Consider the following 27,652-nt stretch of genomic DNA (forward strand, 5'->3'; position numbering starts at 1 on the left):
TTCGCAACAGCTATGCTTTATTTGGTGTTTTCCACATGTGCAAAAGTTTCCCAGAGAGCTGGGCCCCACAATGTGTAAAAAAGACCCCCAATGGGGCAGAGCTGTGTAACCATAAAAAAAAAATAGTAAGAGAAATCAGTTTCCCAGGAGGCCTGGCTTAGGCAGAGCATGTCACTCAGGGCCAGTCCGAATGCGGTGTGCTGTTTGTTCTGGAACTGCTTTCTTCTGATTGTTCTTTCTTTTCCAAGCCCCTTACTCTAGGGCTGTGGCCACCAGACGGCCTGACAGAGTCCTCAGGCATGGTGGTTTGTGAGGATGACTTCTTTCACACACAGATACCCCAACTCAGTGCTTGCCCACTGGCATCAGCCCCACTATGATCCCCAGGGCTTCCCCCCAACCCGTTTAACCCCTTATATCACAGTCTCGGCCCCCAGCTTCACCAAGTCTTCCCTTCGACACCTTTGAGGGACACTGAAACAAAACAGATAAAGGCCCGGCCCCCCACCCACCAAGTGGCACAGTGGGGTGCGGGGGATTGTATCACCCCGTCACACCTAAGGCAGGTGTTTTAGTGTCTGATTCTGTGAGTGTGGATAGGGATGTGGCACATCTGTGTGGGTATGACTTTGGCAGGAAGTGGGGGCCTGGGCTGAGGGAGGCGCTTCTGAGATTCAGGGCACATTGACCTTGAAGGGGCTTCCAGGGACACTTTCATCACCCCACTTGACAATGAGGATGTAGTCTCCTTTCTCCTTGACAGTGTAGGTGACGTTGTAGACCCGGTTCCCCATGTGCTTCACATATACCTCTTCGCAGGGGGTCTTGGGCCCGTGCACACCCACCATCATCATGTTGGTACCTGGAGAGGGAGGCAGAGAGGAGTGCCTCACACCAGGGCCACAAGCAGCCCACACCCCCGGCCCTGGACACCTTCCTGCTTCTTCCCCTCCTCCCCCAGACGAGCCTCTCGGATGGAACATGCCTGCTTTGCTGCAGTCCACGGTGAAGGAGTTCTTCTGACCCACAAAGGCCTGGGACAGGCCGGGGCCCCTTGTCACCACCTTGCTGGCATCTGAGGAGAACTTGGGGATGGAACTGTAGCTGGCGCCGCGGCTCGAGGAGGACTTTGTCACAGTCTCCACCAGAACTGTGGATGTTTCGTGAAGGCTGTGGCCTCCAGACAACCGGGGACCTGAAGGGTAGAGTAGGTGGCCATGGGCCTAGTCAGAGGACTTCCTGCTCTTTTCTAGGACACTGACAGTCCTCTGAGATGGGCACTGGGCAACACTGTGTGCGCTAGGCTCCCTGCTGTCCTCAGCTGCAGTTTTTGAAGAACACTACCTGTCCCCTACAGGCAGCATCTGACCAGCTCCAATCCCTGCTTACGCCTGGGTCATAGCCACTTCTGGTTCTGCCTCTCACCCTTCCAGGCTTCCTCTTGGAAGTCAAGTTAACTGACAGGGTGAGAGTATGACTTTAAAACGGAAGAAAATGGGGATATAGCTCAGTGGTAGAGCACCTCCCTAGCATGAATAAGGCTCTGGGTTCAAACCCCAGCACTGAAAAAAAAAAGATTTTCTTTTCTTTTTTGGTTTTCAAGACAGGGTTTCTCTGTGTAGTCCAGGCTGTCCTGGAACTCACTCTGTAGGGCAGGCTGGTCTCAAACTCACAGATCCACCTGCCTTTGCTTCTCCAGTGCTGGGATAAAAGGCAAGCACTTGGCAATGTATTTTTAAAGATTCATAGAATCTTTACAGAATGGGCCACGGCCTAGCCACGCCCACATCCATCATGGCAGCCAACCACGCCCATGTCCATCATGGCAATCAGCCACGCCCACATCCATCATGGCAGCCGGCCACGCCCACACCCATCATGGCAGCCGGTCACGCCCACCTCTGCCTGTAGTAGTAACTAGACCATAACTGAAAGCAGACTACAATCAAATGGGAATGGCCACCGGAGCCAGCCATGCTGGGCTGGGCTATGTGGACCTTCTCCAGCCAGGGCACTCACCTGTGACCTTTGCTTTGAAGGGACTGCCCACAATGTGCTGAGGGCCGCCATACTTGATGGCAATGAGGTAGTTGCCAGGAGCCATGGGCGTGTAAGTGACTACATGGCCCTCAGGACACTCCCGACAGTCCAGCTGCACCTTGGAAGGCCCATCGATGGTGACAGACAAGGCCCCCGAGCCTGCATTCTGGGTGTTAACAATGAACTCTGACGATACACCTGGAGGACAGAGGGAGCGAGCTGAAGATAAGGAAGAACGCGGCCCAGGGTAGGGCCCTGGGTTCCTTGGGAAACACCAGGTTAGTACCAACAAGCTCCCAACCTACCAAGGCGTGCCTGATCCCCCCAAATCCAACCCTGCTCCCCTCAGTTCAGATGCTTACCCGTAGTGCCTCCTTCAAGCCCAGGCCCATAAGCTGACACCAAGCCTGGGTCCCCAGCTTGGCTCTGCTCCCCAACGCGGATCTTGAAGGGGCTTCCAGGGATGTGGGCACCGTTGAACTTGACATCAATTGAGTGGACACCGTTCTCATGGGGGATGAAGCGGATGGTATGCTTATCTGTGAAGCAGAAGGTTGGTGAGTGAGCCTCCATGTTTCTTCACCCCTTTGCCAGAGATCCAGGTCTGACAGGAGATGGCAGGGACAGGGCCAGCTCACCACTGTCCAGTTCAGAGACATAGCACTCCTCCACAGCTCCTGAGGGTGTGTGTACCCGGGCATCGATCACGCCACGTGCTCCATTAAGCTGCACCGCGAAAGATGCTGGCTGGTTCACCTTAAGCCCTGTCTCCTGCAAAGACCACAGAGCACAGTCAGAGTCCTGGGAAGCTGAGGCTAGACCAGTCCTCTCTGCAGCTCAATGCTGCTCTTACTGTACAGCCAGTCCAATGCTCCCACCTCTCCAGCCCGGTCGCTGCCTGCCAGCCCAGATTGCAGGGAAGAGCCGAGATGGCAACGGCTGCTCTGCCATTCTCTGCATCCGCCTGTAGGCACCCTCCTAGCCATGCTGGGTACCACAGTGGGTGAGCAGTGGTGTACCCCTGCCTCAGCTGAGGAAGCAGAAGCCAGACATCGAGGAGTGCAGGCCTAGTAGAGCTTAACAGCGCTGTGTGGGCTGCAGGCCCAGACGAGCTTGGATGTGGCAGGCTGAGTGTAGATTGCCCCAAGAAGGGAGTGACCAAGGGGGAGCACTGGAGAGAGCAGCAGAAGGGCTCGGGGATATGAGGATGGAAGCCTGGGCTAGAGTGGAGGGCTCGCTGTTGGCTGATAGGACTGCACTGAGGGTCAGCTAAAAGAATGGGGCGAGGGGCTGGAGAGATGGCTCAGTGGTTAAGGGCACTGATTGCTCTTCCAGAGGTCCTGAGTTCAATTCCCAGCAACCACACGATGGTTAACAACCATCTGTAATGGGATCCGATGCCCTTTTCTGGTGTGTCTGAAGAGAGTGACAGTGTACTCATATATAATAAATAAATCTAAAACAATGAATGTGGGGGTAGCATTCTCTGTCCTCTCCTCATGCTCTTTGACAGTGTTTCCAGTTGCCAGCGTGGCCTGCTGAAAGCCTGCATGGTGTACATCCCCACATGGCAGAAGGAGAGGGGACCTTTCTAGATGTCACACCAGGAAGAAGTACAGCCCGGTGCAGCGGTAGGAGGGTATAGCCCAGTCTACATGTGCTTGCTCTGGAGTCCTCTGCAAACTCGATGACGTTTATTTGGTGTTGATTTTATGCGCTTATTCACTGGGATTCACTGGGATGTGGACATGCTCCCCGAAAGGGCCCTGACCCACACTGCGTGTAGTGGGAGAAGGGACTGCAGCCAACTCATCCACCAAGCTGTCACTGGCCATGTGGGCCTGCCCTCCTAGACCCCTGCCTATCTCCCAGGCCCAAGTTCCCAACCGTGGCACAGACCTGGAGGCTGGTGACGGTGAGGCGGCGAGCATCATCTGAGAGGGAGGCCACAGGCACCACAAAGGGGCTGTCTGGGATGTGCTCATCATTGAACTTGATGGAGACCTCATAGTCGCCTGGGGAAGGAAGCTAGTCAGCACCCTTTCCATGATAAGGGCGGAAGGAACCCCCAGCCCAGCCTCAGGGCTCAGCTCTGAGTGGGTGAAGGAACTTGGGGTGCAAAGGGAGTAGTAACTGGTGGGGGGAGTCCCAAAGCCCATTGGTCAGCAAGTAGAAACCCTCTCCCCACTCGAGTGTGAGCATTTACCTGGCTCCTGGACAACATAGGAGACACCACAAGAACCATCTTTGCGGTCTTCGAATGCGATCTCTGCTTTGCTGGGACCTTCCACAGCAATGGACAGGCCCCCAGCTCCAGCTTCTCGGGTCCAGATGCTAAACTCAGCTGGACGGCAATAGGGTAGGGGTGGCGTCTTAGTGCTGTTGCCCCTCTCATTGGCTGCCCTGGCCCCCAGCTCCCCCTGGCTTCAGCCCCTTACCTGGCACACCAGCTACACCTCGCTCCAGCCCTGTGCCTCCAGCCCGCACCTTGTGGGCACCACCTTCACCTAGCGGACCCACGGTGAACTGAAAAGGGCTTCCAGGCACATGTTGGCCCCGGTACTTGACAGCGACTGTGTGGGGGCCCATCTCCTGGGGCACAAAGCGCACACTGTATGCGCTGTCTTCTCCCTCAACGATCTCTGCGGCTTCTGTCTTGCCAGATGGACTGGTCACCTGGGCTGTCATGTCCTGAGAGCTGGCCTCACCTGAGGGGTTGGAGTGATGTCAGGCCAACAAGAGGCTGTATCTGTTCTCTGTGGTCCCCTCCCTCCTCGGTGAACCCCATTCTCTGCTCAGACCTGTCCTGGCCATCTAGGCCAAGGTGGCCAGGGATGAGGCCATTCTGTCTCACAGAACAGGAGGCCCCAGCCTCCCTATGAGGGCCCCGGTTCCCAGTGCTCTCTGCTCACCTTCCTGCTGTCGGGTGATGCTTCCAAAGGAGCCCAGGCGTTCCCGGCCGAGAAAATCGCCGAAAACAGCAGGGAAAGGGTCTCCACCGACCTGGGTGGACTCCTCCACCCGGACTTCACGCTTGGTCTCCCCACCCCGAGTCTTGCTGATCTCTGTCCGCTCCGTGCGGGTGTACGTGTGACTGCTACGCGTGAAGGTGCGAGTCAGGCGCTCCTGGGCGGACACCATCTGAAACCAGTTTCCTATAGAAAGCCGGGTGGTGGGAGGTGAGGAGGGAGGCAGCAGGACAGAGGCCCCAGGGTAGGCTCAAGGCGGCAAGGGCATCCCATGGCCGCCCCTGCTCCGCCCTGGCTCCTCTCGCCTTTGCAGCATCTACCTGGGATCTTGAGGTTGAGGTCACAGGTGCTCCCAATGGTGGCGATGGAAGGCGCCTGTCTGCGCCGGGTGATGCTCTCCTTCATGCGTCCCTCACCAGTCACCTTCACGGTGAAGGGACTTCCTGTGAGTGAGAGAGAAAAAAGACTCAGGTTCACAGGTCACCTGCCTGGTCACCGGATTTGTCCCCCACTGAGTCCCTGCCCAGAGCCTCACCAGGCACGTGTTTGTCAGCAAACTTAATGTTGATGATGTAGGTGCCGGGTTCAGTTGGACAGTAGGTGACTTTGCAGGTACCGTCTTCCATATCCTCACAGTTAATGTCCACCTTGCTAGGACCTTCGATGCTCAGCCCCAGGCCTCCGTAGCCTAAGGGATGTGAGAAAGATGTCTCCCCTGAGCCCATGATACCTGCACCCACACCGCTCTCCTGTCCCGTGCAGAAGGCTCTGCCTAGGACAGACGTCAAATGAGTGTAGGGACCGCTAAGGAAAATGGCACCATGAGATGTGGAGAGGTGATCCAGTGTTTGTCATCAAGGCCTACTAAAGAGGCCTTCGGGAAAATTCCATACCTTGGACCTCTTGGATTCCAGTGAGTGGAGACTAACAAGCTCAGGACAGCTGAGCTTTCTCTCAGCTGTGACAGAGCTGACTGACGGGGGACATTCGCTTCCCCCCAGTGGGCTCTAGACTGAATCCCAACAGATCCAAGAAGCTCAGGGTAGGAGGGGGTGGCCAGAGGGGGAGGTCATGGGCAGGAAAGGGACAAGAACCTGTGGAGTGCTAACGACATGGGGGTTCTGGGTCAAGAAGTACCTGCATTGCGAGTGTCCACAATGAACTCTGCCACTTGGAAGGTCTGTCCCTCGGAAAGGCCCTTGCCCCAGACTCGAACTTTGCTGGCATCGCCGATCTCCGAAGGCCCCACCAAAATCTTAAAGGGGCTGTTGGTGACGTGCTTGCCACTCTTGCGTACGCTCACCACATGCTCACCGACCTCCTTGGGGGTAAAGGAGATCCCTGTGGAGAGGGGACAGTAAGCAGAACATCCCCGAGGCCTCCCTGACCCAGGTACACCCAGGAGTCACTGCGCTCACCAATGTGCCTGTTGGGCAAGCGCTTCAGCAGGCACGGCTCCTCATTGCCTGAAGGAGCACGGATACTGGCTGTCAGCTGGCTGAGGTCACCCTCTGTGATCTTCAGTGACACATCAGTGGAGGTGCCCACATTAAGCTGGGACGTTCTCATTGAGTCGTCACCTGGGAGACAGTTGGGACAGATCAGGATGTCGGCTCCAGACAGACTCTAGCATCCCCGGTCTGCATTCACCTTAACTACTAACAGCCTCAGAGGGACCCAGCATCCCTGTGCACTGTGCCTGTCTCAGTCCTGGGAAGGCTAAGTCTGTCCTTGAACCTTTATGTATTTAGTCCTGGGTCACATGGACCAGATGCTCTCTCTATGGCTCTGATCACAGTGCTAATTTGTCTCTGGGTTTTCTCAAAACAGTGTCAATATTTCAAGAGTAACTTGAAAACTGAAATAATAAAATATTTTTTCTTTTTTGTTTGTTTGTTGTTTTTGGTATTTGGAGACATGGTCTTTCTATGTAGGCTTGGCTGACCTAGAGCTCTCTGTGTAGACTAGGCTGGCCTTGAGCTGACATAGATGATCACGTTTTTCAAAGCATGGACTGGTGGGATGTTCCTTGCCTGTTGTGGAGAACAGCATCCTTACATTTACTTCAGATGTTCTCCTCCCCTCAGCAGCCTCTGTCCAAATGTCCTGGGTGAGCTGACTTGAGTGTGTGTGGGGCAGGGTGCCCGTGCCTGAATGTCCGTCTCACCTGTGATCTTGGCTGTGAAGGGGCTCCCTGGGATATGCTTGTCGTCAAAGCGCACAATGATGCTGTAGTCTCCAGGTGCTGTGGGTAGGTAGGACACGGTACAGGTGCCATCTTTGTTGTCCTTGCAGGTGATCTCCGCCTTGGATGGGCCCTCCACAGCCAGTGACAGCCCCCCTGTAAGCGAAAGTGGCTGAGGTCAGAGTCTATCCCTGTGCCTACAAACCTGGCAAGTCCCCTCACCTCTTTTGGCAGCTCTCCTCACCTTCCCCAGCGTCTTTGGTGACAATTGTGAAGGTGGCAGGCTTGTTGACCATGCCATGGCTCAGACCTGGCCCATAGGCACTGACGTGCCCGCTGTTGATGGCATCCACATAGAACTGCAGAGGGCTCCCTGGGTAGTGACAGGTGGAGCTGGATTAGCATAGGGACAGGGGCTTCCTGCAGCCATGTTGGCCCCCAGCATCTTCAACAGCTTTGGATTTTTGAGCCCCGTGTCTCTGCCACATGGACTTAGAAGCCCATTACCATCAAGAAACACATTTCCCAGAACCTTCTTTGGTGCCTGTACATGGCAGTGCTTACATATGTATTTAAAGGAGGCTGGCAGGACCAACATGGTGTCGGCTCCTCTTACCGTGGTCTCACCCTGCTCCCAACTCACCAGGGATATGGTTGCCATCGTACTTGATTCCCATCTGGTGCAGGCCTTTCTCTGTAGGTGCGTATCTCACTGTGATGGTACCGTCCTTGTTGTCAGTGATGTTGGGACGTGCTGTTTTACCAGAGGGCATCCGGACCTCCCCTGAAAGGCAGACATACTTACATGTAGGTAGGACACTAGTTTCTCCCAACACATGTCCCTGATGTCCCAGGGCCTGTTCTCAAGTGGCTCTGCTTTTCCCAGAGGCCAGACACTGGGAAGCAGCCCATTCAGGAATAGAAGGACTAGGAGACAGAAGGCTTGAACTTGAGTTCTCATTCTGCCCAACTTGTGAGATGCAACCTAATTTGTTTCCCCTCTCTGGGCCCTAGGTCTCATTCCTGCAATGATCTTAGCTGAAAGGCCAGGAAGCGTTCTCAGTTCTCAACAGAGTCTCACGTGTGGCTGCACCCATTACCTGTCAGCTCCCCTTTCTGCACAGTGAATGGGATGACCAAGTTGAAAGGCCTCAGCATGGACTCCAAAGGCTCCACAGGAACCACGGGCTCCTCTGTGGCCTGTAGCAGGTGAGAGGAAAGAGAAGGCTGTAGTCGGTGGAGAAGGCCGGGGAGTGTGGCCTGCCTCATGACTGAAGTCAGAGAGAACGAAGAAAGAACAAGGTTAATAGTGAGACACCAGTGGCAGAAGAGATGCGTCAGCTGCAGGAGAAGGGGTGCCATATTCAGATTTGGGCTCCCTCTGCCCATCCTAATGCCTGCATTCCCCAAGAGACCCAACCATGGCCCAAGCCTGCAGAACAGAAGGAAGAATGAAGAAAGTAGGGAGAAGGATGACGAGGCCTGTCGTGGGAAGCTCTAGTACCCAGTGTGTGGGGCAGGTGCCAGGCCGAAGTGGGGCATATGGCTGGTGCAGCTGCAGCACTTCCGCAGGCTCCTCCACATGAGGCAGCGGGTCACATGCCTGGGGAGTAAGGCACAGGGCGTACAATGTGGGGGGACCTAGATCTCAGAACCAACTCTCAGAATGGCCTAGGACTCAAGTCCTGGGTGGGTATCTCAGGTGTTCTATCCTTGTCCTGCAGGGCCACCCCTGTAGAAACAAGAGCTAAGGACAGTGGCCCAAAGGTCACAAAAGAACACAGTGAGCTCCTTCAGAGAGGGATGATACCTCTCCGGTCAAAGGCGGAGCTGCACCACCTCCCTGCACATTGGAAGGCTACAGGAAATACAAAGGCTCATTCTAGAGTACTCTGGCTCCAGGATCTGTTTATCAGACATGGGGACAAGTTCTCTGACTCCTTGAGGACAGCTCCTAGGATCCCTTGCAGCTACTGAGAGGCATATTTTGAGTCCTTGAGGACAGCTCCTAGGATCCCTTGCAGCTACTAAGAGGCATATTCTCTGATTCCTTGAGGACAGCTCCTAGGATCCCTTGCAGCTACTAAGAGGTATATTCTCTGATTCCTTGAGGACAGCTCCTAGGATCCCTTGCAGCTACTAAGAGATATATTCTCTGATTCCTTGAGGACAGCTCCTAGGATCCCTTGCAGCTACTAAGAGGCATATTCTGCATAACATGCACTATGGCCATGAGCTTACCAGCACATGGAAGGGGCTGTTGGGAATGTGTTCACCCCCAAAGCGGATGGTGATGACATATTTGCCCGGCTCAGGTGCTGTATAGTAGATATCAAAGGTACCATCGTGGTTCTCAACTACATCCACATCGAGCTCTGCCCCGTCAGGTGTGGATACTGTGCAGGTCACCTTCCCCTTGCCTGCTGCCTTGGCATCCACTGTAATCACAGTCTCCTCTCCAATCTGGATTCTGGGACCCAGGCAGGCACCTACCACATGAAAAAGCCAGATCAGGGACTGTGGAGGCCATGTCCAGCTCCCCTTTTCCCAGCTGCTCCCACAGCCTCCAGCCCTTAGTAAAGAGAGAAAAAGGTTACTCACCCAGTCCATGGCCTCCAATGGATACTGGAAATAGAGAAGAAAGTTAGGTCATTAAGGTTCAAGATGAGCTAGAGGTGGTGGGGGCTGGGCTGGGCAAAGAGTATAGACTATTTGCCAACATGGCCCCAGGACTGGGCTGGGAGACTGAATGCACTCTAAGGGGCTGACGAGAAGGGACTCAGAGTTGGTACTCACCTGTAACAAGGCACTTGCTGGCATCCCCTGTAGGCAGGGCGTGGATACGGAAGGGTGAGTAAGGGATCTCATCGCCGCCATACTTGATGGTGATGGTGTACCGACCACTCATGTCTGGCAGGTAGGACACGGTGTATGTGCCATCCCCATTGTCTCGGATGTTGGCCTTCTTGGGTTTACCCTCGGGATCCTAGAGGAGAAGGAGAGGTCAGGCCTACCTATGTCCACAGAGGACATATATGCTGGGCAGGGGACTGTGCCTAGACTCACCAGGATCTGGACTGTGAGAAGCCCCTCCCCAGCATCACGAGCATCAATGGTGAACTCCACGGGCAGACTGGCGGGGATGCCGGAGGCATTGAGGCCAGGGCCACTGGCCCGCACTTTGCTGGCATCGTGGGCCGGAAGCACTTTGATCTTGAAAGGGCTTGAGAAACAGAAGGAGCGGACAGTTGTCAGGGAGTTGGAGCTTGAGATATGTGAGCCTTCCCACATGGGCAGAAGGAGCGACTCTGCAGGGCAGCCCTGAAGGGCTGCTTCCCAGGACATCTTGAGTCTTGGAGAAGGATCACTGAAGGACCCATGGAACATAAATAGTGTTTTCTCCAAAGGAAGATGCTGTTAATTGTTTAAAGAGTCTACACACTTTCTGTGGCTCTTTTCTTTGATGCTTATCTGGTGCTGAAGCTAGTGGGGTGATATTACCTTCTGGGTAGGGAACCTTGGAGTGGGGTAGGATGGGATAGTCCCTGAAGGAGGTTTAAACAAATAAGGGGGGGGGGGCTCTGCCCAAGTCCTGGCCTTGAAGATTAGGCCCTAGGAGAAGCTCTAGCTCAGCATGGATTGCTCAAGGCTGGCCCTCACCTGCGTGGCACCTCCTGGTCAGCATACTTGACAGCTACTGTATAGGGTCCGTCAGTGGCAGGCGTGTAGTGGACAGTGTGGGTACCGTCACCATTGTCACGCACCTCCACAGGCTCAGCCACACCTGGGCAGAGGCAGAGGAGTGTCAACAGGGCCTCCTGGAACCTCACCTCCCTCCCCTCTTTCACTCCAGACATTCCATACCTGTGGGTCCCAGCACTGCCACCTGTAGAGGGGCCCGGCCAGCTTGACTGCAGTCCACTGTGAAGGTCTGAGGTACCCGAGCCCTGACACCAGTCCCTAGCCCTGGTCCTGAACACTTCACCTTCCCAGGGTCCACAACATCCTTCACAGGAACTCGGAATGGGCTTCCTGGGAGAGTGAGAACAGAGATGGTGGAGGTCAGCCTCTCCCCACTCCTTGGCACAGTTTGTCTTCCCGCACTGAGGATCTGTGGAGCAGGCAACCTCCCTGCTGCTGAGAGGCCCACTGAGACAGAGCAACATGAGAAGCAGTTTGGAACTTGCTGAGAAATAAAAAAAGAGAGTAAGCGAATTTGACTGCAGAACGAGGCAGGGCAAACCTCACCTTCTTAGACTCAGCCTGGGAAGAAAGCCCTCCTAAATCTTTAAAATGTTAACAATGGAATTTAAAAAAAAAAAACCAACCACTTATGTCTTTTGACATTGTAGCTGAAATATGAAGAGGACACAGAATTAAATAAGAGGAAGCAGTGTCTTGTTTTAGCAGACCTCTTCCTACAGTAACAGAAGACATGACATACCCTAGCAGTTGGGCTTTGGACAGCAAATCCTGCCAGTGGATCTGTATGAGCAAAGTCTGGTGCAAGGGCCTCTGAGAATGAACTGGAATGTTCTCACATCCACGGCACCTCCTGCCCTGCCTCTTACCCCCTGCAAATCTCCACATCCCTTTCCTCATGACCTCAGCATCCCATCACCCTCTTCCCAGAGCCCATCCCCCACTTTTTGCCCACCTGGGATGGGTTGTCCCCCAAAGGTGATGTTGACATCATAGTCCCCTGGAGTGAAGGGGACGTACTCCACAGTGCAACTGCCATCTTTGTTGTCCTTGCAGGACATCTTAGCTTCTGAGGGGCCCTCGATGGCTAGGCCAAGGCCTCCTGTGCCAGCACCCCTATAAAAGAACACTTCTGTCAGCTGTTCCAGAGCCAATGAGAGGTATGGAAGGGATTGGGGGACAGGGAGGAGAAAAGAGGGCAGGCTGAGTCAAGGTCAAAGCTAGGCAGAGAAAAGGATACCTAGTTTCCACAGTGAAGCGGTTGGACTTGTTGACCAAGCCACCCTCTAGGCCTGGTCCGAAGGCCCGGACTCGGGTGGGGTCACAGCCCTCGGTCACACCCACTCGGAAGGGGCTCTTGGGCACGGCTACTTCATCATACAGTACCTCCACCAAATGCACACCTGGAAACCAGTCACTGAGTCAGTCAAGGAGAGCAGAACCCCCATCCCTGCCCACCCGGGGAATTCTGTGAGCCATCCCCTCTCCCACGAATTCCCTACCCTCTTCGTAGGCCGTGTACTGCACCCGGTAGGTGCCATCCCCGTTGTCTGTCACATAGGTATCTGTCTTAGCACCGGAGGGGTTGAGCACACGAGCTGTCACGTGGTTGCCACCTGTCGCTGTCAGAGATCTTGCATCCACAGTAAATTCGGTGGTCACCTCCCGCAGGACACCTAGATCCAGAGGACCATGCTTGGTCTCCATGCAGCCCCCTCTTCATCCCTCACTCCACAGCTCTCCCTTCAAGCAGAGCCGAGCCACCTCTCTGCACCCTTGCGGGTCTCAGGCCTTCCCTCCTCCTCCGCCCTCCTCACTATCTGGGGCCATCCGGAGCAGGACTGTGTCTTCCATGCCTCTGCCCAGCTTAGTCCTAGTTGAGTCCGGCTCTCTCGCGAGCAGCACATTCATGTAACTACCTCTGATCCCCGACAGCCCCTAAGACAGCTTAGCCACTGTTTCCCTTGTACACGGTCAGCTTTAGTAGGTCCGAGATGTCTTAAATTGACGAGTTCAAAGGTCTCCCCAGAAAAGTGCCCAGGGGCAGATGCTGTTCCTCACAAGAGCAGAGACTGACCTTCACGCCCCCTTTTGGACCCCCTCGGTCCCTTTCTGGTGTGTTGAGCGCCTGAAACCTCCAGCTGCCCATCCCCCAGCTCTCCTCCCTCCTTCCAGGCCTAGCCCCATTACTTGACACTGTGCTGCTCCTCTCTTACCATGTGGTTCCACACCAGGCCCAGAGACCTTGATGCCACTGGTATCAACTGCAGGCTGCACGTGGACACGGGTGGGGAACTTGGGTATGGGGTGGCCGCCATACTTGATGGTGATGGTGTAGGTGCCTGGGAAGGCAGGGCTGTAGGTGATGTGGTAGGTGCCATCCGCGTTGTTGTGGATCAGCACCTCCGCTTTGACACCAGCGTCTGACAGGATCTCGATGGTCAGCTCGGCCTCGCCCGCTTCCGAGCAGTCCACGGTGAAGGTGGCTGCCTCTCCGGCCTTGCCACGCTCCAGGCCCGGCCCACTGGCCCTCACCTTGCTTGGGTCGAACACAGGCTGGATGGTGGCCTTGAAGGGTGAGCCAGGGATGTGGGCTTCAGCGAACAGGATATTGATGGTGTACTCGCCTGGCTCTGTGGGCAGGTAGCTGACTGCACAAGATCCATCACCATTGTCTTGGCACTCGATCTTGGCTTCGCAGGGGCCCTCGACAGTCAGCCCCAGGCCTCCTGTGCCGGCCCCCTTGGTGTCAATGGAGAATGGTGCCGGGGTGCCCACCAGCCCACCCTTGAGACCAGGGCCATACGCGCAGACCTAGGAAGATGAACGAGTTTGTTAGTCCTCGCCTTGGTTTCTCATAAGCTCCCAGCCTTGGCTGCCACCAGCTAAGCACCTTGAGCTGTAGCAGCTACTGCATTGTCTTTACAGCTCCAGGAGAGGACACGGGGACAGAGACGAAGTAACTGAGATTCAAGCTCAGGTCAGATTACAAGGCCACTCTGAGCAACTAAGCTGTCTCTACGGCAGCCCTACAGAGAGGATGGTCCTGGTCCTGGATGTGCCTGCTCCAGGCACATGTGTCCTTCTGGCCTCTGACTAGAATACATCCATCTTTTCTACTACCAGCCCCCAACTCCTGGATCCCACCGGCTTCCATATATTTACCTTGGAGGGGTCAGGGGGCAGGACGCCTTCCACAGCAAAGGGGCTGCCAGGCACTGGGTGACCATCATAGGTGATGTCCACCTTGTAAGGTCCTTCTTCAGGGGGCATGTAGCGGACAGCCTGGGCTTCTGCTCCACCCCCAGGTTCCAGCTTGCAGGGGATAGGCCGTCGAGAGGGTGAGGTCATCCGCACATCTAGTTGGCCCTGACCACCAGCCCCTCTGGTGTTCACCAAGAACGCCTGTTCCTCGCCCACGGCTACCTCTGAGTGGAGGGCAAGGGATATTGTGAGTAGATTCCAGCGGCTCGCCAAGCGCCCCCGAGCCCCAGAGTGGCTCTTCACTTACTGCTGTTCAGGCCTTGGACTTTGACTTTGCTGAGGTCCAGTGGGGGTGCCACATTCACCACGAAGGGACTTTTGGGGACAGGGTCTCCACCGTAGGTCACCGTTACTGCCATGTTGCCCTATTGGGTAAAGGAGAAAGTCAGAATGGCTTACATAAAATCCAGGGACAACTCCTTAGACGCTGCCATTCATTGACCTAGAGCAAGAGTGGACAGGACATAGGAAGTGGCCAAGAGCCCAGATGGGTCTGATGAGGCCGAGGAGGTTACATTCAGGTGCCGTCGGCAGCAGAGGGTAAGGGGGAGGGGATGAGACATACCTGCTGGACAGCAGTGTACTTGACAGTATATGAATAGTCATGGTTGTCGATGATTTCAAAGTCTCGCACAGCCTCGCCCTTGGCTGCCCCAGCGAAGTGCACGTCCAGTTTGGCCTTGCCAGCTCCCTTGGTCAGCACAGTGAAGTGAGTTGGCTTTCCGACTTCCACACCTGGACGCCCCCAAGAGATGCCAGTGAGGGCCTGGGGACCAATCAGCCCCAACCCCAACTCATACCAGCTCCATCCTTGTCCAGACAGCTACCTGTGCGGCTCAGCCCAGGGCCCTCAGCCTTGACCTTGCTAGCATCGTGGGACGGATCCACCTTGATGTGGAAGGGACTGGCAGGGATCTCCTGGATGTGGAAAAGGCTTAGTCAGGTTTCTCAGGGGACATTGTTGAATTAGATGCTCGTCATGTCATCCACCCAGGTTCTCAGTGAGGGTAAAGCACCATTGTGTCGGCCGAGGCACCCACGAAGGACTCACTCCACAGCCTCTGTGTAATTGTGTTCTGCCCCAGAAGCAACTCATTTCCAACTGCCTTCCCAGGCCTTTAGCATGCAAGCCCACGGCTACCAACTATAGCGGAGGGCTACCGTACCTGGTTGGCAAACAGCACCATGATCGTGTAGTGGCCGGCCCCTGGGGGTGTGTACTTGACTGTGAAGGTGTCATTGTCATTCTTGATGATGTCAAAGTCGATGTCAGCTTCCGCGGGCCCCACCACGCCAGGGGCACATTTGATGCCAATGCTCACATCACCTGAGGGGGGGAAGGGCCCCGACTGTGCGTGAGGCCAAGAGCTTCTCCCCTTAGAGGCTCCTAGAACTGTGCCCAGGCAACTGGTCCCAGTGGACCAAGCCCTTCCCGCCCAGAACATGCTCCCGAGGGAGTGGCTCACCTTGCCCAGCTTCACTGCAGTCCACTGTGAAATAGGTGGGTCGTTGGCTTTCAGGCCTGTCTTCTCCACTCCAGGGCCATATACTTTTACCCGTTCAGGGTGGCTGCCTTCTCCTACATTCACCTGTGTGTGGGCAGGGGTTTTATGCTCAGGGAGTAGGCACTGCTCAAGGCTAACCCTTCCCAGCAACTCCCCACCCCAGCCTCAGCTGGACCAGTCTTAGCCTCTTTGTGGGGGCCTTGAGGAAGGGAAATACACAGAGCATCCAGGACAGCCAAAAATCTGTTGCACAGGTAGGGCCCACATTCCTTGGGACTCCTGATAAGTCATTGGAAGACATACCCTGAAGGGGCTCTTGGGCACGTTGACACCTCCCCAAGAGATAATGATGGTATGCTTAATGGGCTTGGTAGGCACGTAGGAGCAGCGGAAGGTGCCATCACCATTGGGGATCACCTTGATGTCGATGGGGCAGCCATCTGCATCCTGTGGGAACCAGTCAAGCAAAGTTCACGGTCAATGTTCAGCAGAGAAGGTCACAGGTCTCTCAGTGCGCCCTCTGCTGGATCGGGCAGACCCTGCACTTCTGTATTCCCAACCAGTATCTACCCAGGCACTCAAGGTCCAGCCACTGATGTCAGACCATGAGCCTAGCGCCACGTGCTCTGGTGGCCAGTACCTGACTCCGGAGCCAAAAGACTTGGCGTGAAGTCACCTATGTGGCTTGCTTCCCAGATTATGTTTAGCTTATGTGTTAGTAGTCAGGGAGAGGCTAAGTCAATGTTCCTAAAATTGATTAACAAGCTTTTTAAAGAACAACTGTCTCCTTGGAGCTTCAAGACCTTAAGGGGTCAGCGGACACTAATTTGTTAAACTGACTCGAAGCCGATGTCATATATGGTGACATCATCTTTCAACTTCAAGTTATTGATTCAGAATGATTTTTTGAAAATGCTTTTAAGATTGTCATCTGTAAGAAAATATGGTTTGAATTTTCCACAGGACTATGACCACGTGAGACTCAATCCTGTCTTTCTGGAATACGACAACCTCCATTCTGGAGGACCCTCTGTGGGGTGGTGGGGCACAGTGGAGTCAGTGGTGTCCCACCTGGGCATAGAGCTTCAAATCTCCCTTGCCAGCAGCACGGGCATCAATGGTGAACTCGGCAGGCCTGTCTACGATGCAGCCAGTGGGCTCCAGACCAGGTCCGAAGGCTTTCACCTATGTTCAGGACAAGAGACGGGGCTGGGTTGGGGACAGGAGGAGGAACAGAGCCCCCGAGACCAGTCCAGCTAGAGTGCGGGAGCTGGGACCCCACCTTGTCTGGGAAGCAGTCTGGTGGGGCTGGCTGAATGTGGGCGATGAAAGGTGAGTCCCGGATGTCTTCATCGTCACAGATGACGTGCACAGCATACTCCCCGGGCTCCGTGGGCCAGTACCGCACGTCACAGGAACCATCACCCCTGTCATCACACTCGATCTTGGCTTGTGAGGGCCCCTCAATAGAGAAGCCTGGGGAGAGGGGGGAAGGGTCGGAGAGCGTAAGGTAGAGCCAGGACTCTCAGGCAGGCCCTCCATGTTTCCCTCTGCTCCCAGCCCAGTTTCTCCTATGTCCCCACTCTGTGCTTATTCCGACAGCCTTCCTTCTGTGTCTCACTGTCTTCCCCAGCTCCTCCTCAGCATCAGTCCTTTGTCACATGCCTCATGTCACCCAGCCACTTACCCAGTGTCCCCACTTCTGTGCCAATGGCTTCCACCACGAAGTCAGCTGACTTGCCCACCTGGCCAGTCTCCAAACCAGGACCCCATGCCCGTACTTTCTGGGCTCCGGCCTCTGGGCTCACCTGGACCTCAAAAGGACTAGGAATAAAGGAAAGAGGAGGCATCCATGTCAGGAAGCAACCCAGCCAGAGGCAAGCCTCTTCTCTTCCTTCAAATCTCCGGGCTCCTCTTCCTTCCCTTGCAGCAAATAGGATGCAGACGGGGTGGAGGCATCATGCTTACCTGCGGGGGATGGCATAGCCACCCCAAGTGATGGTCACCACATACTTCCCAGGTATCACTGGGTAGTACTCGCACTCGAACACACCGTCTCCAGCCTCCCGAACCTTCACTGGCTCCTCTGTGCCCTCTGAGGAAATGAAGGTCAGGTCAAAGGGTCAGGTCAAAGTCTGGGAGTCCCAGGTTCTTTGTCCCTTCTAGGAGTCCTTGGGACCTAAGCCTATCCAGGAAGGTGCTACCAGTGGGCAGAGCTGAAACTTATAGCAGGACCACGTGTGCCTAAGCACAATGGCCTTGTATAGCACTCAAAGACAACTAGCTCCGGTTTTCAGACTGGGAAACTGAGGCAGAGAGGAGAGTCCATGGATCACCATGTCTCTGGAATCTCCAGATGGGGCTGTGTGCCATGGCTGTCATTGCCCTCAGATTGTCAAGATGACTGTCCCATCCCCCAACCCTGGGCCCTGGCACTCACTTGGACCCTTGACTGTGACCTTGAGTTCCCCACTGCCAGCACCCTTGGTGAACACCTTGAAGTCAGCCACCTCCTTCACACGCACCCCTTTGGGCTGCAGGCCTCGCCCAGAGGCTCTGCAGGCGTTGGGATTACAAGCTGGGGAGAGGAAGAGACAAAAGGTTTGGGCACTGAATGGCCTTGGACAAAGGCCAAGCCCCTCATCACTGACCACCTCACTGCGCATGGATCTCCTGAGCCCTCCCAGGCACTGGGCACGGCCTCGTGCAACCCTGCCCCATGCTTTCTGTGTGCAGCCCAGAACTGGGTCTGCTGGGAGCAGTGCTGGGTGCTGGGCAGAGATCTGTCTGCAGACCCAGGTCAGAACTTTTCCTTGGAGCCACTTGAGACAAAGACGTGGCAGATTCTGCTCTGAGTGGGCTAAGAGACAGAGCACTCTTTCTCCATACTTGAGGCTTCCCACTACAGCCCTGGGCCTTCTCAGCACCACCCTAGCTGCCTCGCACATTGTGGCATGCCACAAAACACCCAGCACCGCCATGGAACCGGGGGTGTTCCATGTAGCATCAAGCCTTCCACTGTGCATGGGCAATGCATTGAAACCAGCCTGGTACAACACAGAAATGGCATGGAGCTAACGGGGGCACCACAGAACTGACAGTGACATATAACCCAGGCCGGCCAGAGAACACAGCCAGTGGCACAGAACTCAGACGCTGCCACAGAATCCAGCCCGTGGCTCAGCAGCTGGGGCCAGGCACGGAACGTTGGTAGACGGTGGGACAGAATCGAAAGTTTGTGACGGAGACCACAAGGCGGACAGAGAAACAAAACTGAACCTGCCAGAGAACACATACAATGGCTCGGACGGAACTCCAGCCTGTCACAGAAGGCCACAGAATGGGAGCAATCCACACCGTGTGGGCATGCCACAAGCACAGGTGAGGCCAGTCAGCTATGGCCATGCCTGGCCCCACCTCCATTGGCGAGGTACTAACGTGGCGCCACTCTCTTGGCCTGGTGGACGATGGGTACAGAGGGGGTGGGCGGCAGCAGGGGCACTGAGTACAGGGAGAGAACCAGTTGGGAGTAGGTTCACCAATGGAGGGCCTTGCACACGGGGGGGAGGGGCAGCACGCCAGTGTGCTCCGCCAGTGTAGCCCTGTGACTCCTCTCCCAACCCTTCCAGGTGGCCCATATTCTGGTCTTTCCCTGTGGTCTCTGAACCTCCTCTTACCCAAACCAGCCTCCTTGGGGTGAAGGGCTGATAAAGGAGATCCCTCCAGAACCCCAGCTGCTTCTGCCTGACTGAAGCCCAGTTAGCTACCACCCCCACCTCCAGCCCTGGGGGTTAAGGGCTGCGTTTCCAGTCAATCCTCAGCCCTGAAGTTTGCTGGCAAGCTTTCCAAGTCTGGCTTTGGTGAGGTGGAGCGCCCTTACCTTCTGCCACATGGACGGGGAAGGGACTCCGGGTGATAGGTGCACCGGCAAAGGCCACATGCACGGTGTGTGGCCCTTCCATCACAGGCCTGTATGTGCATCGGAATGTGTTGTCACCTTTGTCCTCCAGGGCCACCTCTACTGTATCTCGCCGTCCCTGTGGGTCCACGATCACCACGGCAACATCACCAGTGCCAGCCCCTGCAAAGGACAAGGCTGTCATTCCCCCACTCTGGACCAGGGTTCCCTCATCCTGGAACGACCCCACCACCACCTAGGATCTGTCTCAGACCCTCAACCATACACTGTCAGAGGCCACCACTCAACCCATCCTGGGTTAACACTTACCAGCAGTATAGATGTCAAAGTAGGTGGGTTTGTTGGCCACATTACCCACAGGTTCCAGACCAGGGCCACGGGCTGATACCTTGTTGGCATCCCCGAGAGCCATGCCCACATTCACCTCAAAGGGACTACGCTCGATGTTTTGGCCAGCGAAGAGCACGGTCACCTGGGGGGAGGGGGAGGGGGGATGTCAAAGGTTAGCTTCCAGGGGAGAGTAGTTCTGAGGGAGTGGAGAGGCACAGTGAGAGGGCATGGCAAGGGGGGGTGGGCCATGAGGGACAGCGGTGAAGGTAACAGTCGTGAGTAGTCAATAGGGCAGGAGGGCCCCTAGGGTTACCTTGTGTAACCCAGCAACCTTGGGCACATAGGAGACTGCGTATGTGCGGTCCTTGTCGTTGTTGGGAACCACTTTGGCCTGTTGGGAAGGAAAAAGATGGTAACCCTTACTGATCCCATAATCCCAGGACTCCTCTGTCCCAAGTGCTCCCTGGTTCCAATCCCCTATTGAACCCTTTCTCTCCAGCACCCCACTCTACCTCCTCAGTGTGCCCCTCGGGGTCCTCGATGTAGACCAGCACCTCGCCCACACCAGCATCTACTGTCTGCACAGTGAAGTGGGCAGGCTGCAGCACGGTGTTGCCCTGGGGCTCAATGCCTGTGGACAGAAGCAGAGCCCAGGTCACTCAAAGGTCCTCTACCTGCCCAGATGCCTCCCTCGGGAAGGCTCTTAGGACTCCACACATACCGGGCCCGTAGGCAATGGCTTTCTTGGGATTCAGCTGCTTAGAGCGGACAGGGGCACCGGGTTTGAGCTTGGCCTTGGGGAACTGGGACAGGTAGGTCATGACAGAGTGCTCATCCACGTTGGGATCCACGATCTCTTCAGGGGCAATCACCTGCCGTCGGAAGAAATGATAGCTGTACACGGTTCTCCCGGTTCCCACCTGCTCCTTGCCAGGTGTACTTACTGCCCCACACCCCCACGCCCCACTCTGCCACCTGCCAGTGTACCTGGGGCACCCCGAGCCAGTCATCGGCTTGCTGCATGGCTTCTCTGGCATTCTGCACAGGCTGGTTGGGGTCCCAGGCTTCCCAGTCAGGGCAGAGACCTAGAGAGATGGTGGAAGAACATAACAGTAAACCATGGAGCTAGCGCAGAGCCAATAATCGGAGCGGCCATGGCTTCACATCCTTTCTGGGCAGATCTAGGACCTTCCTCACGCAGGTTCCCGCTATCCAATCACCGTGCTGAGGCACAGCAGTCATTGCTAGCACTGACAATGAGGCCTTTCTCCACCCCCGATGATGCAGCCTGGCACCAGCCCTACCAGCCGGTATCCTGCTTAACCCAAGACCTCGCAGAGACCCCAAACACCGAACCCCAAGAAAGGACTCCCACATACACATCATGCCAGCTGCCTTAGGGTTGACAGGGGGTGAGGGCCCTGTCTCCCATAACCCCATGATGCATCTTCACAGGTGCCCAGAAGTCCCACCACTCTAAGCTACTCCACACTGGCCTTAGGGATAACTCTCCCTTCTTAACTGCCTGTTGGGGAAACTGAGGCATCAAATAAGGCGGCATCGGAGCAGGGAGGTAGAGTCCTCTGTGGCTATTGAGAGCCTAGCCTCTCCCAGCAGATAGAATGCTGACAGAATTCCAGGTCATCTGGGAAGGGCTGGTGGTAGGGTCAGGGGCAGCTCGGTTCAAGACAGAGAGGGGGGGTGGGGACTGATAACACTAGTGAGGAAGGGGCGGCTCACAGGCTGGAGTCCATGACTGGCTGGGACAGCTGAGCTCACTGCTGGCAGCCATACCAGCTTTGGGCAATGGCTCAGCAGCTGGGAATGCTACCCAGGCTGCACGCCCCGCCTCTCATCCCTGCTCCCCAGTTGACCCCAGGGCGGGGGAGGATTCCCCCAAGGGGCTGAAGTGCCTCTGGCCAACTGCCCCCACTGTGGATGACAGTCAGGAAGGGGTTGGACCTTAGGTGGGGCTCTGGCTTGTGCTGTTCAGTCCTCTAAGGGCTGTCATCTGTTCAGGTCTAACCAGGCTGGCCCAGAAGGGCAGGCCAGGGCCACCTGTCACTGGACAACACAATGACACCGTCCTGGCTCTCAACCCTTTCTCAAAACCACCCCAGGGGTTGTACAGAGAGTTGTTTCTGTATTACTAGGGTTTTCTTGCTGTAAGTCCCACCTATTTCCTTTCTTTCCGTGAGAGTAAAAGAATGGTGTCCAAGTGACAAAACAAGCCCCCAGCTCTGGGGTCACTTCTGGAGTGTGTTTTCGGACACATCACTACCCATCTCTGGACTTTTAGGCCTGCCTGGAAAATGCTTGGCTGGAAACCTTTTCTTGCTTCTGCTGAATCTAGCCTAGCAACCAGGAGCAGCTCGGTCCTAGCCGCGATTTCTGGAAGAGGATCAAACCCCCCAGCAATCCCAATCCATTAGGCCCTGGGGCGGGCATCAAGACAAGTAGAGCCTCACTCAGTGTCTCCAGATTCTCTCCCAGTCTCCCTCAGGGCTGAGGGCTCTGCAGCGTGTCCACTGGCCTACTCACCAGGGGCACAGTTGTCCACCAGGGCACCCAGAGCCTTGCCGTCCTGCCAGTCCCTGTTAAAGTTGGTAATGGGCAGCTGGGGCACTTTGTTCTGGATCCAGCCGAGCAGTCGCTGCTTGGGCGTCTGTTTGCGGGCATCCTCATCGTCTTCATCCTCCCACATGGGCATAGAGATGGAGTAGTGAAGGATCAGCGTCCAGATCAGGCCCAGGATTAGCTTCAGGTTCCCATCCACGATGGCCTTGCTGTCTGCAGAGAGAGGGGAACAAGCCCGCTCAGAAGGGCACCTCGAGGTGGCACCCTCTCTCGCCCACACTGCCCCTGGAGCAGCTGTTTGAACCATAGGGTGGTGAGGGTCCCTCTCTCTCTGGGACCTACCTTCTTCTCTGCCTAACCAATTCTTTCACTAATTCCCATGGACCTCGCTGGACGCTGGAAGCGAGTGTCCTTCTGTAATGCAGACCTCTGAGGGCCAGACACTGGTTCTGTTTTGAGTCAGGGTCATGTGCAGCCTGAACTGTGTCTCTGAATTCCTGATCCTCTGGCCTCTGCTTCCCGAGTCCTGACATTATAGATATGAGCACTATACCCGTTTGAATAGCACTGGGGTCAAACTCAGAGCCTCCTGTGTGCCGGGTAAGCGCTCTACCAACGAAGCCACATCCAGGGCTTCTTGTTTTGTTTTAGCTGTTTTATTGACCCAAGGCTGGGCGTATTAGAGGAGGCAATCTGATGAGCTTGGACAATAGGGCGTACCTACAAAACTATCGCCACGAAATAAAAATTGATAAGTATAGCCCTAACCCCTCAGATCTTCTCATATACACCCATCTGTAATCCTCTCCCCTGCCTGTCACGCCATGTCCTTCCCAGGCAAAATCATCTGCTTCCCAGATGATCTGCATTTTGTAGTTTTCTATAAGAGAGACTCAATTGATAAATTTTTCTTTTCTTTTAGCTTCCTCCACCACTCTTGATCTTGAGTGTGTGTGTGTGTGTGTGTGTGTGTGTGTGTGTGCGCATGTGTGCGTGTGTGTGCCCAAGAGTGAACCAGACATCGATCGATGTCAGGTATCTTTCTTAATCACTGTCCAACTTACTGTTTTTAGACAAAGTCTCTCACTGAACTTACCCATTTGGCCAGACTTGCTGGCCAGGCATCCCTGGGCATTTCCTATCTCCACCTCCCAGTATTGGGCCTTTGGGTACACCAGCTTTTTACATGGGTGTCTGGGATTGGATCTCAGGTCCTCAGATTAGCATGGAAAGTACTTTACCGACTTAGCCATCTCCCCTGGGTTTTCTGTTTCTATGGTGGGGCTCAAACTTCACAGTCTCTATTGGTAAAAGGAGATGCCTATTTTGAACGCTTAAGCTAAAATTGGGTAGGGCTGGATCAATCTTGCCTACATTCGGCCCTGAAAGCTAAAAGGCTTTCTGAAACACACAGGGTCTGGGAGGAGAGAAGTTGTACACAGTACTTGTTCAGATAAAGCTTGGAAGTCACGTTGCCTGATGCTGAGGGTCAATGACGTCTCCCAGGAGGGAGGGGAAACACCACACATGTGGACTCAATTCTCAGGGATACTTTGGACCACAAGTGGTAGACTATAGGTTTTGGAATCCAGCTTATTTGTATAGTGTAATGGAGGTCTGAAATCTATCAGCTTCCCCGAGCCCTGCTTTTAGGAGGCTAGAAGGTGACGAGGCTCTGTGTTGTTTACTGATGTTTCCTGAGAGACAGAGATGGAGAGATTGGAGGCACCCTATTACGCATTGTTTTCTGTTCTCCTTCCCTCAGATCTGAGGGCCTGGGGAGCTTCTGTCATCCTCCGCTCCACCCCCACCTGCCCCCAGGACAGAGGAATCCATGTCTCCCGGGCCTCCCAGCACTGATTCATCCTTCCTTCCCCAGCAGCCCTGCAGCCCGCCCCTTTCCCCTGGCTTCCCTGCTGCACAATGGTTTGGCAGCTCGCAGATTCCATGACACACCACCTCCCAGTGCTTGCTGTTGGTGCTTTCTCTCTCTCAGACACGGGCTCACCGCACTTTCACACAGTCTGGACCCCCGGGGAACCCTCAGCCTCTCCTACAGGCTGCCCAAGCCCAGGCCAGGCTCACAGACTACTTCAAAAACTGGAGCCAGACCCCAGGGAGGGAGACCTTGAAGCTGCAGTGTTGGGAGGGGATGGAGCTGGGGGTAGGGGGGTTGTTATTCATAGTTGCTGGAGAGAGAGGTTTCTCCCTAGCAACTGGCCCTGGGCCAAAAAGCAAGTGGTCCCCAGCTTGGAACAGAAGGGGGTTGGGTAGTAGGCCCAGAACTACACCCTGGAAGCTATGACCTTTCTCTCCTTCCACCCTCTTAGGAGGCCAGGCAGGGGAGAGGGTGGTGGAGCTCAACTCAACCCAGGCTTCTTCGCCCACAGCATCCCACCAAGAGTCTGCTTCTCTGCTGGCCTGAGGATCACTCCAAGGGGTAGGAGGGACCATACAGCTAGCTTGTGACCCCCACGCCTTGCCTAGAATAGAGGGGAGGAGACAGGGCTGGCCAAGGGAGGGGCTGGGACAGCTGCTGTCCCCTCCAGTCCCTCCCTCAGCTATTGGCTCTAAGAGAAGGAATAGCAACCAGAGAACAGCTGTGGGACAGAGCTGCCTCATAGGCCTCTTTGTTTGGAGGGGCTGAGAGGGTGTGTGGGGGGAGGAGGGTTGCACCCAGTGTTGGGGGGTAAGAGGGGTTACTGAGCTCCCTCAACCCAAGCCAGGCCTACAGCCGTTCCCAGGTAAACTTCTCAGCTGTCAGCAACCTCCAGGCCCCAACTTTCCTTCAAATGAGAAGTGGGGAGTCTCTGAGTACCTGACCCTCAGGTGCCCAGATGTTCATTCAGTCCTGAGACAGTATCTGGTGGGAGACCCCTTCCCACTTCTACTTCAGATGGGGAGCCAGAGTAAGTCGGATGATCCCTCCTTGGTACACTCCGTTTCCATCGCTTAGGGATCTCTGGCTGGCTTGTACCCCTTCCCTCCAGCCCCAGCCCCAACACCAGCTCAGTTGCTGAATTGCTGACAGCTTATCTCATCAGCACAGGGAGAGTCACTTGGCCCAAACCGGGTACAATTCCCCTTCCTCTCAGCGGGAACCTTAGAGCTTCCCTCCCGCCCCTAAACCAGCATTGGCTTCTTCCCCCCTCTACTCTGAGCCGGCCCCTTTGCAGCAGAGCCAAGGGGGCTGGAGCCAGGCACCATCATGGGGGGAGGGGAGAGGTGCACGGGGGAAGGATGAGGCCTGGAGAGGGGCCCACCGCCCCCGCAGCCAGCAGGGAAGAGAGGCTGAGCCATTTCCTATAATGTCTTACAGAGACTGCAGACTTTTCCCTGGAGACCCCACCTGGGGCAGTCAGTACTGCCTTTCAGATCCCAGTGTGAAGGGAAGTGTAGGTGGGAAGCAGCCCCAGGGCTGGCTTATCTTGAGCCCCTCACTCAGCTGTGCACACACCCAACACTCCTAATTTTTAGCTCCACCACGTACACTAGGGCCCCCTCCCCCACCCCTTGTCCTCAGGCTTGCCCTTCTGGAAAGCTCAGAGACATCTGCTGTGTCACGGAGTCAGGGCTATTTCCAGGCCAGGGCAGGAGGGTGGAGTGTGGGGGGGAGGTGGCGGGGGAGGTAGTACCGGGGCATGAAGAGGTAAGGCCCAGGGAGAAGGCTGAACCGGGCAAAGGGCCCCAGACGGATCTCAGCTGCTAATTCCGGAGGTTTGGAAATGGCCTTGAGGGAGACTAGGGAGAGGACAGACATCTAGTTGAATAGTGAACTCTCTGGGGGCAGCCTGTAGTGGTAGACAACACCTGGCACCATACACAGTTCCCTTCCAGGGCCTTGGGGTGCATCCTTCCAGGGGGGTCCTTCCAGTATATCCTAGAAAGGCTCTAAGAGTAGACCCAAGGTGCGAACTGGAAACCTTGGTCCTATCAGGCAGGGCTGTGAGGAGTGAGGCAGCTTCTTGCCTCTCAAAACCCACCCTGGGCTTCTGGACTCCTAGGGCTAGTGTGTCGCCCCACCCCCACTCATAACTGACACACCTTCCAAATCTGGTTACACTCAATGACTTCCTCTCTTCCTCAGTCTTCCCCTCCCTCTAGGGCAGCTTGACCCCTTAGCTGTAGCCAATCCCGGGCCAGGGTTGGAACAGGGCATGGACAGGCAGGAGTCCCCCTCCCAGGCGACTGAAGCTACCAGGGCAATCAGGGGTTAAAGCTCCTAGGACGTTGCTCAGCGCCTTTTTAGGTTTCTGAGGCAGGGCTCTGTTTGCCCTAGTCCGGCCAGATCCCCAGATGGGGAGCACATGCCTGCCAACCGCTTCGGTGAAGCTTCGGGCCACTAGTCTTCCTGGCCTCAGGGCCCTTGAGAACCCTGAGATAGTTGGGACCTGTCTTAAGTTTGCTTTTGCCCAGCGGCGAAGGGGATGGGAAGCCATTTGCTTTCATGTGGGTGGCAGGATACGCCCCCAACGAATTAACACTGGCCACCAGCCCTGTCCTCGCAAGCATGTGCAAGCAAGGGTTGCCCGATGGAAGGAAAAAGAAGGGACATTGAGCAGGTTGGTAGGCGTGTGTGTAGAGAGGCTGAAGCTAATATGTTCGAAAAACTTCAGAAGGGGACTTCTCAGGGGTGCCACCTGTCCCTAGAGGATTATCTGGGCTCCAGCCTGTACTGGTGAAGGAGAAATCAGTACAGGGTCCTCTCCTGGCAAGGGAACCGCCTTCTGCTCTGGCTCTCAGTACCCGCACCTATATGCCCTGTCCCTACCCCCGCTGTGACCGTCCCCTGTGGCCCGTACTGACCGATGGACACGAGCTTGATGTGTTCGCGCTCCAGGAACTCCAGGGCCACAGACACATTTTCCAGCTTCATCTGGCGGAAGTTGGGGCGCGGGTGGAACTTGCGGTACATGCGCTTCTGGCTGAGCACTTCGAGCAGCGCGATGAGGCGCAGCCCGTCGCTGAGGTCTCGCTGCAGGTCGGTCAGCCGCTTGCCCACACACTTGAGATGCTCGTTGCACCACCGCGTGAATGTGTTTTGCTGGATCTTCTTCCACGGCGCGTCCTCCGCTAGGTCCTTCTCGGTGGACGGCATCTCGTCCGCCTCGTCAAGCAGGCCGAGGCCGGAGGCGTCGGAGTAGTTGCTGTTGTTCATCAT

The 27,652-nt window shown here is 55.6% G+C and overlaps 1 protein-coding gene across 1 annotated transcript; it reads right to left on the reverse strand.

The window, feature by feature from the left end:
- On the reverse strand, positions 1-27,652 carry Flnc (filamin C). The gene is given in 49 exon segments (XM_032906837.1): positions 1-862; positions 986-1,195; positions 2,020-2,238; positions 2,403-2,579; positions 2,679-2,811; positions 3,940-4,055; positions 4,247-4,384; positions 4,479-4,748; positions 4,953-5,195; positions 5,330-5,452; positions 5,545-5,697; positions 6,147-6,350; positions 6,428-6,589; positions 7,177-7,350; positions 7,439-7,567; positions 7,838-7,978; positions 8,295-8,394; positions 8,699-8,797; positions 9,436-9,683; positions 9,796-9,819; positions 9,991-10,180; positions 10,261-10,417; positions 10,855-10,978; positions 11,059-11,226; positions 11,852-12,012; positions 12,137-12,299; positions 12,399-12,572; positions 13,113-13,710; positions 14,062-14,324; positions 14,408-14,525; positions 14,726-14,895; positions 14,988-15,078; positions 15,327-15,487; positions 15,627-15,668; positions 15,671-15,749; positions 15,969-16,112; positions 16,737-16,850; positions 16,948-17,141; positions 17,353-17,489; positions 17,634-17,760; positions 18,106-18,243; positions 19,546-19,746; positions 19,894-20,056; positions 20,228-20,305; positions 20,427-20,545; positions 20,636-20,786; positions 20,902-20,999; positions 22,456-22,704; positions 27,298-27,652. Coding segments are annotated over 49 exon segments (8,178 nt in total). The 3' UTR covers positions 1-674.

The sequence above is a fragment of the Rattus rattus genome, chromosome 6 (genome assembly GCF_011064425.1).
Source record: "Rattus rattus isolate New Zealand chromosome 6, Rrattus_CSIRO_v1, whole genome shotgun sequence".
Lineage (NCBI taxonomy): Eukaryota > Metazoa > Chordata > Mammalia > Rodentia > Muridae > Rattus > Rattus rattus.